This window comes from Pipistrellus kuhlii, unplaced genomic scaffold (genome assembly GCF_014108245.1).
Source record: "Pipistrellus kuhlii isolate mPipKuh1 unplaced genomic scaffold, mPipKuh1.p scaffold_m20_p_1, whole genome shotgun sequence".
NCBI lineage: Eukaryota > Metazoa > Chordata > Mammalia > Chiroptera > Vespertilionidae > Pipistrellus > Pipistrellus kuhlii.
Genome location: NW_023425404.1, coordinates 61529223 through 61543746, shown reverse-complemented (window position 1 = coordinate 61543746; position 14524 = coordinate 61529223). Strand labels below are relative to the sequence as shown.

Here is a 14524-nt window from a genome sequence, read left to right as displayed (position 1 = left end):
TTTACCTTCATTCCCAAGTATACTTTTAGTTGTCCATGTTCTTGGATAGAATTGTAGCATTTTATTTTTCAGTTTTCTGTTGATTTTTGGTGTTGTCCTCTTATACCTTTAGTGAGATTGACATATGGTTCCCAGTAGTGGATCAGCTGGAGGTTCCAACAACATGGTGGGACAGTGAGGCTGACAAGTCCCTGCTAATTGGTGTGTTTAAGCATGGTAGGTACCTTCTTTTAGTCTGTTCCTTTCCTGTTGTAGATTTATATCCACGGATAGACATTTAGCAAAATGCTCATGACTAATAATTAACTTCTGTGATTGATTTTCAGTAAACTTATGTTTGAATGGGAAACTAGTTCTTAAATATTCAGAGCTGAGCAGCTGTCTCTATAAATAGATGTTCAAGAAAGACCAGATGGATAGTTAAATCCCAATGCAGGGAGTCTTCCATCTGTTCTCTAATAATTGTTACCAGTCTGTGTGTTGTGGCGTCTAAGTTAAGGTTCCACAAATCAGGGAAGGTAATGTATGCTCACTATCGTTAAATGTACTTAATTTGTATGATTTCATTGTGGCTTGCTGAAAGTGTTCTATAACATCCCATTTTTCTAAATGTTCAGTCACCTGAACCTTTATTAAAATAGGATGTTATAGAAATAGAATACTTTCTATAGTAAACAATAGTGTTTGAGTGAAATAAAAATGGGGGTGGGGGTGAGAGAAAATACTTACTCTTCATTTTTACCTAATGACAAATCCCAGGCATTAAAAGCATTGAGTGCTAAATTCCAGCCCACTGACTTGGTGAATTGGAATATTATTTCTTTTTTTTTTATTTTCCTGCCTAGTTGGTTGGGCATCTCCCCGTGCACCCAAAGATAGTTGGTTTGATTCCCTGTCGGGGCACGTGCCCCGGTTGTGGGATTAGTCCCCACATGCAAGAGGCATGCAGAAGGCAGCTGAACAATGTTTCTCTTCTCTATCTCTCTCCCTTTCCCTCTAAAAATCCATTTTTAATAATTATTAAAAAACAACACAAAAACTTCTCTGTTTACTTTTATTTTATAAAAGTAATGCACTGTTCCACATGTTTTTGAGAAGTTTAATGGGATAAGAAAAAGTGTGAGCATTTTTCCTCTTAGGCTTACTTAGAAGAGTATAAACATCCTAAAGTGTGTTCACTCATTCATTTACCATTCATGAAAAGTTCAGTCTGTTTGCAGATACAAGTTTTTAATCCTTCATTTGAAAATGTGTGACTTTTCCCTAATTTTTTTACTTTTTTAGTTTCCCCATCTATGTAGTAAAAATAACAGGAAGACTACCAATTAAATGGCTGTGCCTAAAATAGATGTGCAAGAAAGACCAGATGGATAGTTAAATCCTTATGTAGGGAGTCTTCCATCTGTTCTCTAATAATTGTAACCAATTAACTTACATGTATAAAAATTGATTAAATTCCTATTTCAGTAACTAGTATTAAAGCTCTTTATAACTCTAAATTGCTATAGAAATATTGAATATGTCGATAGTAACACAGGAGGCCCAGTGCATGAATTCATGCACCAGTGGGGTCCCTTGGCCTGGCCTGTGGGATCGGGCTGAAATCAGTTCTCTGACATCCTCCCAGGCCTCCCAGATTGCGAGAGGGTGTAGGCTAGTCTAAGGGACTCTACTGGTGCACAATCAAGGTTGGGGAACCTGGGAGGTTGGCTAGCCAGGGAGGGACCAAAGGAGAGTTCCAGGGCGTGTCCATCCCATCTCACTCAGTCCCCAGCAGCGAGCTAACCTACTGGTTGGAGCATCTGCCTCTTGGTGATCAGTGCACATTATAGCGAATGGTTGACTGGTTGTCTGCCCCCTGGTGGTCAGTGCATGTCATAGCGAGCGGTTGAGTGACGTTAGCATGCTATGCTTTGATTGGTTGACTGGACACTTAGCATATTAGGCTTGTATTATATAGTGTAACCCAACAGTTGTCCAAGTTAACATTTAAACTATATTTTGCATTGTGAACAAAGGAGCCCATATAATATAAAAATAAGTTTATAAAATAAGCATAAAAATAAAATGAATCCATGATTTTCTTCAATTTATGGCCCTTTTTCTTCTAGGCTATGAAAAGTATAATACTATGAGGGCAGACCCAGCTTTATGTTTCTTGGAAAAGGCTGGTCGACCAGATGACAAAGCTATTGCAGCAGAACACCGAGTGTTGGATAATTTCTCTGACATAGTAGAAGGGTAAGCATTGGTATTTAATTCTCTTAAAGTTCTTTGGCAATCCTATAAAGGCTATTAGATAACTTGTGCTAAGAGATAACTTCAGCCTTGACTGAACACATTGGGATTCTTAATGGTGCTTATACTTATGAATGATAAAATCTTAACAAAAATTGAGACCAGCAGAAAAGACTCCATAAACTGGCTTAAAACAATGCATTGCCATAAGATACAACTAAGGGTGGAAATTAATGTTACTCCCAATTGGCTTATTTGATGTTCTGTTCCATTTTCTTTGCAATACTTTTCTGTATAACCACAGTTGCTGAAAGGATAACTGGGCTTCTTAAAAGATAATAGCTATGTAGCTCTTCCATACCACTTATGTGATAGAGCCTTAGGAAATTTTAGCTCTGATTTATCATCTCCTAGTGGTGGGTTGACATAAAGGCATTACTCTGCCTGGATACATGCCTCGATGATGAGTTGCCATGCTAATACTGAGCCACCAGGTGGGGGCAGTGTTGCCCTACTTGGGTGCCAGTGAGTTAAACAAAACTTCTCATGTGGAGACCTGAGAGGCATGTGAGAGAGTTGGCTTAGTTCATGATTGAGAGGTTTCTCTTTGATGATCGTAACCTCTGGTTGCTTAGTGAAAAACTCTGAGGAAATTGGGCCATTTATTCATTGCAATAATAAATTATTTATTTATTATGTCACTCTTCTGCTCAGTAGAGCAAAGTTGTAAAAATAAACAAGCATGGGTCATTTGAATGAAATAAAAATATATAGTTGAGAAGGAGGTGGGTAATGGGTTAAACAATAAACAGGGCTATCAAGAGACAACAAGTGTGCTTGTTGGTGTTTCATTTTAAATTAAAGCAATTTAGAGTGCACTTTGTCAATTTCTCCGTTTTTTATTCTTTTGAATGCTGTGCCTAACTTGCTCAGAGCTTAGCACTTGGCCTGCCTTTCCTCCCAGCATGAAAAAAAAAGACTATTCCATGCTGGATTGTATGTTTGGCCTTCATCCTAGGGTCCTCTTAGTGAAAAAAGAGGCTAATATTTTCTCATGCCTCTGTAATTTCAGGGTTGACTTTGATAAGGATTGTGAAGATCCTGAATATAAACCACTCCAGGGTCCCCCAAAGGACCAAGATGATGAGGTGAGAATTGTCATTTAAGTCTATTTTCTCTCTTACTAAATAGTAAAGTATTCTCCCATTCCTTGAATTCTGAAGTATGACTAATTTATAATACAAAATGAAAAGTAATTACCGTTTAAGAATATAAAGTATTATAGAAAGGATTATAACGCTTCTGGGGGAGATCAGGGATGACTTTGTGGAAGACCTAAACTGGACATTGGAAAATATTATTTTTAATAAGTTCCTGAGTCCTTTTATCTTCAAGCCATTAATAAGAACTGGACTTTTCAGGTTCTTCTTTCTTATTCACTTAGTTCCAATTTTTGTGAGGGTTCCTTTCATTAGAAAATATTCTTGATCCCTTGGTACTATAGATGGACACACTTGAGAAAGTGATTTCAGAGTATCAACTTCTTCCCCTTTCCCTCTTCCCTCCATCCTGTGGGGTGGATCTCCTTCTCTAGGGTGATCCTTTGATGATGATGGATGAGGAGATCTCAGTAATTGATGGAGAAGAAGGTAAATGTCTAGGTCACCTAGTACAATTTGTGTGGGATGGTGAGTTTGGGGAATTATCAACTGATTCTATCCTATCCTGGGATTTTTTAAGAGCTTTGCCTTTGGGTGGGTTGAATTACCGGTATTATCTGTACTGTCTTTCCTATACTTCTTTTTCATTCTACTTTGGTTTCCACAGCCCAGGTAACTCAACAGCCAGGCCATCTATTCTGGCCTCCAGGCTCTGCCCTGACAGCTAGGCTTCGGCGCCTAGTCACAGCCTATCAGCGTAGCTACAAGAGAGAGCAGATGAAGATAGAAGCTGCAGAACGTGGGGACCGGAGACGGCGACGTTGTGAGGCAGCCTTCAAGCTAAAAGAAATTGCACGGCGGGAAAAACAACAACGGTAAAATATGGCTGGGAATTCGGGCTACACTATAAGCTTGTCTTTACTGTAGGCCCTGTATTGAAAAGCATCTTAGGAAGAATTTATTTGAAATTCTCTAAAGAATAACCATCTTTTTAGCCCTTAATTGTTATATTTCTTTGACATAAACTTCACTTCCTGCATAATTATAACTCCCAGGAAGATCTTCTGTATAGACATTCTCATTATTTGCTCATGTCATGTTTCCCATAAATAATAATTCTTCACAAATTATTAAATTCCTACATGTTACAGAGTACCTCTTAACTACCTCTTCTGCTGTCTTCTGGGCCTTTATTTTCCCCCTAATTTAAACCCTTGTATATTCAGATTCTCTAAGCCACACTTAGAAATAACCACTTTCCCTATATTCTTCTGATCACTGTTGTCTGATTCCTCTTCCCTTTGTAGATGGACAAGGCGTGAGCAAACTGATTTTTATCGAGTAGTGTCTACCTTTGGTGTGGAGTATGACCCTGACACCATGCAATTCCATTGGGATCGCTTCCGCACTTTTGCTCGACTGGACAAAAAAACAGACGAAAGCCTTACCAAGTATTTCCATGGCTTTGTGGCCATGTGCCGCCAAGTGTGCCGTCTTCCCCCAGCAGCTGGAGATGGTAAGCAGAATGAGAGATTTTTGGATGAGTGTCGGGATGGATGGTGACAATCAACCGTGGCTCATTTCTCCTTCCACATTTATCTCTTGCAGAGCCTCCAGACCCTAATCTGTTTATTGAGCCCATCACTGAGGAGAGGGCCTCACGAACTCTCTACCGTATCGAATTGCTTCGGCGCTTACGGGAACAAGTTTTATGCCACCCCCTTTTAGAAGACCGGCTGGCATTATGTCAGCCTCCAGGTCCTGAATTGCCCAAATGGTGGGAGCCTGTTCGACATGATGGGGAGCTTCTACGAGGGGCAGCCCGTCATGGAGTAAGCCAAACAGATTGCAACATCATGCAGGACCCGGACTTCTCTTTTCTGGCTGCCCGAATGAATTATATGCAGAACCATCAAGCAGGAGCATCAGCTCCATCTCTGTCACGCTGCTCTACTCCACTGCTACACCAGCAGTATACCTCGCACACTGCCTCGCCATTGCCCCTGCGCCCAGATGCTCCTGTTGAAAAACCACCTGAGGAGACATCTGCCCAGGCCCCCAGTCTGGACAGTCTAACTTTAAAGCTAGAGCATGACATGGTAGCCCGGAGCCGACCAACCCCTCAAGTCTATGAGATGCGAGTCCCCTCCTCTGATACCACTTCTCTGGCTTCCCGGAGTGTCCTACCAGTCAAACTGGAAGATGAGGATGACTCAGATTCTGAGTTGGACTTGAGCAAGCTGTCACCATCATCCTCTTCTTCCTCATCCTCGTCCAGCTCCAGCTCCAGCACTGATGAGAGTGAGGACGAGAAGGAAGAGAAGCTAAGTGAGTGCATGTGACAGGCTGTTGACCTTCCCTGTTACCCCCACCTCTGCTCTTCCCTTTCTTTTCTAAATGCATCCTCTGAAAGAGATCCAGATTTTGATTTGATAGAATATCCAAAGAGATCTGTTATTCTCCAAGTCTTTATTTAAAAACCTATATAATACCATTCCTACATAACCTTCTTTCATCTTTGCTCACACATTCTGTATGATCTCTAGCTGCTGACAGGTCCCACTCAAAGCTCTATGATGAAGAAAGTCTCCTGTCCCTCACTATGTCCCAAGATGGATTCCCAAATGATGATGGAGAACAAATGACCCCTGAGCTGCTGCTGCTGCAAGAAAGACAAAGAGCCTCTGAGTGGCCCAAGGTAATAGCCTCATTCCTGGACACGTAGAGTCTAGAAATATAATGTAACACACAAGAAACAAGGAACAGATGGTTCTGATTTTCTTTGATTGTGTTTAGTGCTACATATTATTTTTTATAAAATTCCTCTCAGTTGACTTAGGATACTGATACTATTACCTCCCTCCTTTCTGCCTTTTGATTATACCCATCTTGATAATGATGCATTGTGATTATCACAAGATTTCATAGCTAATATTCAGGCCCTAAAACCAGTGTTGACTTCTTTTTCCCTACTCAGGATCGTGTCCTGATAAACCGTATTGACCTCGTCTGCCAGGCTGTACTCTCAGGGAAGTGGCCTTCTAGCCGCAGAAGTCAGGAAATGGTAACAGGAGGAATTTTGGGGTCAGGCAACCACTTGTTAGACAGTCCTTCATTGACTCCAGGAGAATATGGTGACTCTCCAGTCCCCACACCACGAAGTAGCAGTGCAGCTTCCATGGTAGAGGAGGACGTTTCCGCAGTCACCACAGCAGCAGCTCAGTTCACCAAACTTCGCCGAGGCATGGATGAGAAGGAGTTTACAGTTCAGATCAAAGATGTAGGTATTGGGAAATGGGGAAGGAGGTTACAGTTCTTACTAACTCCTTTCACTAAACTCATTTGGTTAGCTAACTTTAAAAATATAAAGAGGGGGGAAATTTGGGCTAGCCCAGCTGGTGTTGCCCAGTGGTTGAGCATTGATCCATGAACCAACACATCTCCAATTCGACTCCTGGTCAGGGGACATGCTCAGGATTGCAAGCTGAATCCCCAGTAGGGTGTGTGCAGGAGGCAGCTGATCAGTGATTCTCTCGCATCATTGATATTTCTATCCCTCTCTCCTCCTTCCTCTCTGAAATCAAGAAAAGGCATATACATTTTGTTATATTTCTAATTTCTACCCTTGGGTGTAGTGGCCTTTTCACTGTCACTGAGTCAGAAGATGACTCTACCCCAAGTCCCCCAAAGCTTAATCCTTATTTTAAAAACATGTACCATATGAAATCTTGGGTTGGTGGGTTGTCTTATTAGGAGGAAGGATTGAAGCTAACATTCCAGAAGCACAAGTTGATGGCTAATGGAGTAATGGGAGATGGACATCCTCTATTTCATAAGAAGAAGGGGAACAGAAAGAAGCTAGTTGAGGTGAGTGGTAGAGAAAGTATTTAACAAGTTGGTAAGAGCTTTTTATTCTCAATAATGGTGAAGGCACTTGGGATTGAGGGACTAGCAGATGTTAGAGTTGTTTTATGGCTACCACTGGCTCTGCTCCCCCTCCCTTCCTGCCCCACAGAAGAGTTTTGTGCTCATGGGGGTGGATTCTGGGTTTGCAGCTGGAGGTGGAGTGCATGGAAGAGCCTAATCACCTTGATGTGGACCTGGAGACTCGGATCCCTGTCATCAATAAGGTGGATGGTACTTTGCTGGTGGGTGAGGATGCCCCTCGCCGGGCTGAACTGGAGATGTGGTTACAGGGTCATCCAGAGTTCGCTGTCGATCCCCGATTTCTAGCGGTGAGTGGCAGTTTCATCCAGCAAGATTTAAAATCATTCCCTTGATTTTTACGCTGTGTGAGACAGAGGAAGCATGCCATATTATGTCATTGTTTCTGCATCTTAAAAATAGGTATAGTACCTACCTACCTACCTTACAGAGTTGTAAGGATCAAAATAAAATAATGTTAAAGCACCTGTTTAATTGCTAGGCAAATATTTGCTTTCAAATTATTATATAACCACCTAAAATTTCTGGAGAGATCTACTTAATTGCAGTTTTCCAGTAGGACTAATTTTCTGTTTATCCATGCAATAAGCACTTATTGTCAAACTAGACACTAATATCTTAGTCATTACTCTAGAGAGATTTTTACTCCTCTAGGATAACTGATGCTTTTTTTATTGCAGTATATGGAGGATCGCAGAAAACAGAAGTGGCAGAGATGTAAAAAAAATAACAAGGCAGAATTGAACTGTTTGGGAATGGAACCAGTACAGACCTCCAACTCTAGGAATGGAAAAAAGGTAAGTGAGACTGAAGCATTACCACTCTGTTCCCACATTAGATGTGACTGGAGAAAATTAATGCTATTTATCTTTTTTCCAATGTGTCAGAGAAAAGGAAGCCAGAGTAATGTTATTGGTATTTTTATAGTCCTGGTGGCATCGTTATCTCTAGAAAAGCATAAAATTCTAAAAACTTAATTTTAGCACTTTAAACTTATTAAAATACAAGAATTAGTAAGATGTGTTGAGCATTCAAAGCCTATCCTACTCTTCTACTGACTAAGGTTTTTCAGCAAATCCTTTAACCTTTTCTTTTTACACAGCATGCCTGAAAAGAGAGAGGTTTGGACCACATAATTTTTTAAAGTTTTATGATTCTATATATTTTAGACGTGATTTGGGGCCTACTAAGGAAAACAGTCATGGAGTTTGGGTTGAGAATCACTAATAATATGCCAGTAATAGAAAAAGAACAGAAAGTCATGTTTTTATAGTTTTGTCATAACAATATTGGTCAGTAGGTTATTATTATTTTCAGTGTTTTATCATGGTTACAGACCTTCTGGATTAAGTACCCATATCCTTTCCACTAACATAAAACTGCAGAAGTTTCTCTTGGCTGTGTTTTTCTTACTTTGGGTAATAGTTGTTTTGGTCTTTCTTAAATATATTTTTATTGATTTCAAGGAGGAAGGGAGAAGGGGCGAGGGGGAGAGGGACAGAAACATCATTGATGAGAGAGAATCATCAATAGGCTGCCTTCCATATCCCAAGCCTGACTGGGAATTGAACTATGACCTCCCAGTTTGTAGGTTGATAACCACTGAACCATGCTGGCCAGGCAATAGTTGTAGTTTTTAAACAGATAAAAATCATGGTTTGGTTTGGTAAGCAGTCATTTATAATGGATTAGCACTTTTGCATATTCACCTTATTTAATCATTATTCATTTGATCGTTTCACATCTTTTTACATGATTTCTCTTAACAAAATTGATTTCTAAATGAACAATATCTTTTGTATTTAACAAATTCTTAGAACATTATTTTGCATATAATATATTTATGAGGCTTATTTTATTTTGGTGAAAGTGTTGCATATAAATAGTTTCATATAAATATTTTGTTTCATATTAAATAATGTTTCATTTTTCCTCTTAGCCTCCATGGGACTAAGTGGGTAATAGGCAGAATAGTTGATATGGGAGGCTGATGGCTAAAGGCAGGTAACTTCTCTGTCTTGATCATTGTAGAGCAGCCTGTAAAAAAAAAAAAAAAAAAATATATATATATATATATATATATATATATATATATATATATACCTTTCTTCCTTTAGTTCTAAAAAGTGTTACTTCAACTACTTTTGCTACTTCTTTATAGTCCATTTATAACTCTTTAAGAAAGAAAGGATCATAGGAAATCACAGAAAATCAGGACTAGTACAGAATTCTTATATAGAATTGATCACTGTGTCTAGCACTACATACTTTATTATTGGAGATTTAAGTGCTATTATAATATTTTAAAACTTTGCAAATAGAGTTTTGAAATGTTTGTTAGATAGAAAGGTATATTTTCATGTGAGATGGTAGGCTTAGATTGGGCAATGTCCAGAGACACAGATACCCATTGTATGAATTCAGTGACTGTTTACCCAGTGTTATACATATGTCTAGCAAAGTAGAGGCATTAAAAGTAATAATTTCCAGCACCAGTGAACTTAAACCAAAATTTATATTCAGAACATTTAGAAGAAGCAATTTAAAATTCAGCAGATATATAAGTTTTTATCATTGTGAAAAACGTATTACATTTGGTGAGGAGCTTGCCACAATCTTTTTGGTGTTCTAGATATCCAAAAGTGTAACCTGAACTCTTTGGTTCACCCACTCTGAACTGATAATGAAGGATAGTATTGTAAATATCAGTACAGTTGTGAGGCACTTCACATGGTAAGATCATGTGAACAAACTGCTATCAGTAAAGTATACAAATATTGATTCGGTGTCTTACTCAGACACCTCATTAACAAAGGTAAGTATTTGTGTAGTAGTTGGCCAGAGAAAAAGTACAATGTACTCATTGGGGGGAAAAGCAAAACTCTGAACATGAACATCAGTATGAAATCCTTGATCTTAGCATCGGAATGCTTCAACCAATTACTTTCAGCATTTGCTCCTAGAACTCGTGTTTACTTTCGTTTCATTTTTTTCCCCTTCTTTTTACTCTTTTTTTGGTTGTTCTTCCTCGCAGAGTCACCATGCTGAAACTGTATTCAATCGGGTTTTGCCAGCGCCTATTGCACCAGACAACAGTAAGAAGCGAGCCCGTAGGATGCGACCAGACCTTTCTAAGATGATGGCCCTGATGCAGGGTGGAGGCACTGGTTCCCTGTCTCTGCACAATACCTTCCAGCACAGCAGTAGTGGTCTACAGTCCATGTCATCTCTGGGTCATAGCAGTGCTGCTTCTGCATCTTTGCCTTTTATGCCGTTTGTGATGGGTGGTGCAACATCATCCCCTCATGTAGACTCCAGCACCATGCTTCATCACCACCACCACCACCCCCACCCCCACCCCCATCCCCACCATCATCACCATCACCATCCAGGCCTGAGAGCCACTGGTTATCCTTCTTCACCAGCCTCTACCACCTCTGGTACTGCCTTGAGGTTGCCATCGCTGCAACCTGAGGACAATGAGGACGATGAGGATGAAGATGATGATGATGATTTATCTCAGGGCTATGATAGCTCAGAAAGGGACTTCTCACTCATTGATGATCCTATGATGCCAGCCAACTCAGACTCCAGTGAAGATGCGGATGACTGAAGCCTCAGCTTGGTCCCCATTGCTTGGGTGGCTGCTGTATTTTCATTTACTCTGGCCCTTGGACTATGGAAAAGTGGGAGGGGCAGGAGAGATGTGGGGAAACCCAAGACTCCCACTCAAGGAGGTGAAAGGAAAAAAAAACTTATACCTAATTGCTTCCAAATTTGAGCGGATTGGGTGGGCAGGGGAACTCCTTAAATAATACACGACCACTTCCTCATTTCTGGGGAAGGAAAGGAGACTAGAGCAGCTGAGGTGCTCACCCCTCCCTAGAAACCTCCATTAACCACAGACTATGTAGCGCTGGCCCTAGCCTCTGGCAGAGCCTGTTCCTGGCTGAACTGTGGATACAGCGGGAGGGTCAGGAACTGTTACCTTCCTTCCCTTGGCATTAATAAATTTAAGTTAATCCTTCCCCACTCTTCCCTTGTTCTACATCTGCTCAAATCCTATATAAATATTAATTTTAAGTATTGCTGTTCGTGCTGGGTGATTTCAACACCACTTTCCAAAAGTCCATTACTGTTCATGCCAAGTTAACTTACATAGGGCAGTCATTTGTACTCCATTAAAGGTTATATGTACGTGTAGGCTGTCCAGTTTGCTAAAAACAAGGGAATTAAGCTAAATAGGAGGTAAAATTTCCAAGTTCTGAGAAGAGATGGAAGAATTTCAGCAAGAATCACAGAACTTTTGTTTCAAATTAAGTAACTGCTTTAGGGAGGTCTGAAGTGGTGTCACTGAACTGCTGCAAGGAGACTGGCAAGAGAATGTCAGGACTTTGGGGTTGAGTTCTCCTAAACCATTTGTTTCTTACAACCCTTACCCTACCATTCCAGCGCTCAGATGAAGCCTGGGCATTTTTCCCTCCCCTTTCTGCCCTTACCCCATAACTTATGTGATAGTTTCATTGGGAGGATGGGCTTCCTCTCCCAGACTTGAGCTCTCCTTGTCTTCTTGGAGACCCTGACTCTTGTCCTGACATCGAAGATTTTTCCAGCCCTGGAGCAGCAGAGGCTTTTGCTTCCCCACCATTTCTAGGAGCGGAACGTACGGCTCCCACGCCAGATCCCGCTCTTTCTGCTTCCCCTTTGACAATGGGTGGGGCCAACCACCCGCGCGCGGCAGCTCGTGAGGGGCGGGGTCAGCGCGGCAGCCTCCGCCCCCTTAGCTGGCCGCCGCCTCCGCCTCTTTGGCGAGAGCTGGGAACCGCGGCCCAGCGGAGAGTGAGGGCGGAGACAGAGCGTCACGTGATGACGTCGACTGGCGTGCGGTTACTAAGTTAACAAGGAAACCCCGCGAAAATCTAGACTTTGCACAATTTGTTGGTTTCCCCATTCTTCCTTCTTCCCATTTGCCTCCCGAGGGAGGATTTAAAAAAAAACCCAAAAAAAAACAACTCAGCGCTGTCGGGACCCGGAAGCGGAAAGGGCATCTTTGAGGTCGATACTTCCGGGTCACTGGGAGAGTGCGGGATTCCGGGGCCGAGAGCGGGTGGTGGAGCCGGGACCTCGCGTGAATCTCGGGACCCGAGGAGGAGCGGCGTCTGTGGCTATGGCTGTGACTCTGGATAAAGATGCTTATTACCGGCGAGTGAAGAGACTGTACAGCAATTGGCGGGTGAGACAGATCCCGTAATTTTCCCTAGGGAGCCCCTCTTCTACATCCCATAATAACCCTGCTTCTCGGCGCCCTTTTTTCCCTTTCCTTCGAGAAATCCCGGTTTCAGTGTCGCGCCCCTTTAGTTGCTCCAGGAGCTTTCACCTCAGGCGGCCACGAGCGCCGCCCCGTAACAGGGAATCCCCCGCAGTCAGCCTGCGGCCACCACCATCTTCTCCGCGTGCCGGCCGGGGTCATGCCTAACAGCCACCTCTGGTAGTTTCTTCCCGCCCTGGGAGAGGCTTGCATCATCATTCCCTCCCACTCCGTGAGCACGCCTGGCCGCCCCCTCCTGCGGTGCTCACACACCCACGCACTTGCTCTGTCCCTCCCGAGCCAGAGTCTTCCCCCAGGTCCCGCCAGAATCACTACAGCCTTCGGCCAGGATGGACGGAGGGGCTAGGAGGATGTGACTCGGGCTCTTCGCGTTTTATTATTTGCGGGCCTTTTGCTACAGTTAAATACTGTTTACCTGCAACCGCCTCGTGTTCTAGGCCCTGCCGTGGGTAACTGAAAACCTGCAGGCATTAGTAATACAAAAAACGATGTGATGCATGAAACCTGATTGGTTTTCCTCCTTGGAAGAGTGTCCAGGGCGCGTTTACAGAAAAAGAGCTGTTGCAATTCCCAGTCTTTTATTAAAGATTGGGCAGTTTTGTTGCTTGAAAAGCGTTCACTGTTAAAATTTATTCTTATGAAAGTAACTTGTCAATTCAAACATTTGGTTGCATCCAGTGGTGCAGCCTGGGCTGTCCAGATGAAGTATGGCCTCTGAACTCTGTCATCCAGGGAAGATAAGCTAATAAAGACTTTAAAACCTGAAAAACGTCCTGGCAAAACATGTTCGGTTCTGATTTCAGCATTCTTAAGTTGTCTTCCAAATTGATCTACTAAAAACCAAACTGTTAAAACGGACCGTTTCCCTGCCATTCACATTAAAGGTTCCTGTGCATGTTTCTTCTTTTGAGGAGAAATGCATTAGGTAATTGAAAATAAAGTAAAATGAGATAATTTTCATAAGTTACACTTTATGAAAAGCAAAAATAAGGACTCTATGCTAGACAAATCCTAAGCATAAAATTTATTTTAAAAAATTTTTGTTAGGTTTTAACAAATGGCACATTTGAAAACTTGAACATGATACATGTTAGAAAAACTCTAAAGGTCCCGATATCTTTTAAAGATTAGTACGTGCTAATGTGCTGGTAATCAAAAGCCCTCTCTTCTCCCCATAGACCCCACAATCATATACCTTTGGTGTGGAGGTTGTTTATAGTGTGGGTAATTGAGAGTTTATCAAATTATTCATTCTCTTGAAGCCATTCATGAAAACAGATCAATTTAGAGCTCACCATTTCCCTGTGTGATAATAAAATGCAAAGCATTAAACTAGGAAAAACTTGGGGCCTAAAGACAAATTGGCAAACTTAATCTCAAGTGACAGTCTTTAAATCCATGGAAGTTCATTTGTTGGCCCCCATTTTTTGTTTCTCAAAAATAATTAAAATTTATGTTGGCCCACCCATTTAATTAACAACATCATTTGAAAGGAGGGTTGTTAGATGTTGATAAGACCCTGGCATTATAAAGTTGCCAAGTCATAAAAATTACTCATTATCACATTTTTTTAACTTATTATAAAATCTTATTCAAATTGATTTTCTTTTTTATAATTAGAATTTAATAACTATGCTCAGAGCCTACCTGTAAAATTTCTGTATGCACAGTCTTTCTAATAGAGTGCTTTCATTCTGATCTGCTTAAACAGAGATCATTGTTTTTGGGATAATTTCTGGTTGTTTATTTTCTTGCTGAAATATGTAGGTGCATGCTATATTGGGTTTGTTTGCACTTTTTCCTTAAGAAAACTGACATTGAAATAAGAGAAGAATTTAAAGTTAACTGTATA

General features: G+C 41.3%; 2 protein-coding genes and 1 non-coding gene across 8 annotated transcripts in view; all 3 read left to right on the top strand.

The window, feature by feature from the left end:
* CHD8 (chromodomain helicase DNA binding protein 8) overlaps positions 1-11370 on the top strand; it is a 63406-nt gene extending 52036 nt beyond the window's left edge. For all 6 annotated transcript variants that reach the window (XM_036448228.2, XM_036448256.2, XM_036448246.2 and 3 more), the window contains exons 26-38: positions 113-216; positions 2112-2241; positions 3311-3386; positions 3833-3887; positions 4066-4273; positions 4706-4914; positions 5007-5726; positions 5945-6096; positions 6376-6678; positions 7152-7265; positions 7454-7633; positions 8024-8140; positions 10378-11370. In XM_036448228.2, coding sequence (XP_036304121.1) covers positions 113-216; positions 2112-2241; positions 3311-3386; positions 3833-3887; positions 4066-4273; positions 4706-4914; positions 5007-5726; positions 5945-6096; positions 6376-6678; positions 7152-7265; positions 7454-7633; positions 8024-8140; positions 10378-10956 — 2947 coding nt within the window. In that variant the 3' untranslated portion in view covers positions 10957-11370. The remainder of the gene's footprint in view (positions 1-112; positions 217-2111; positions 2242-3310; positions 3387-3832; positions 3888-4065; positions 4274-4705; positions 4915-5006; positions 5727-5944; positions 6097-6375; positions 6679-7151; positions 7266-7453; positions 7634-8023; positions 8141-10377) is intronic.
* Positions 2694-2803, top strand: LOC118710408. The gene has a single exon (XR_004985404.1). It is a non-coding gene; the product is annotated as a small nucleolar RNA U6-53/MBII-28 (small nucleolar RNA).
* An 830-nt stretch (positions 11371-12200) lies between the features above and the next one.
* SUPT16H (SPT16 homolog, facilitates chromatin remodeling subunit) overlaps positions 12201-14524 on the top strand; it is a 43518-nt gene continuing 41194 nt past the window's right edge. The window contains exon 1 of the mRNA XM_036448280.2: positions 12201-12576. Within this exon, the coding sequence (XP_036304173.1) occupies positions 12511-12576 (66 nt within the window). The 5' untranslated portion in view covers positions 12201-12510. The remainder of the gene's footprint in view (positions 12577-14524) is intronic.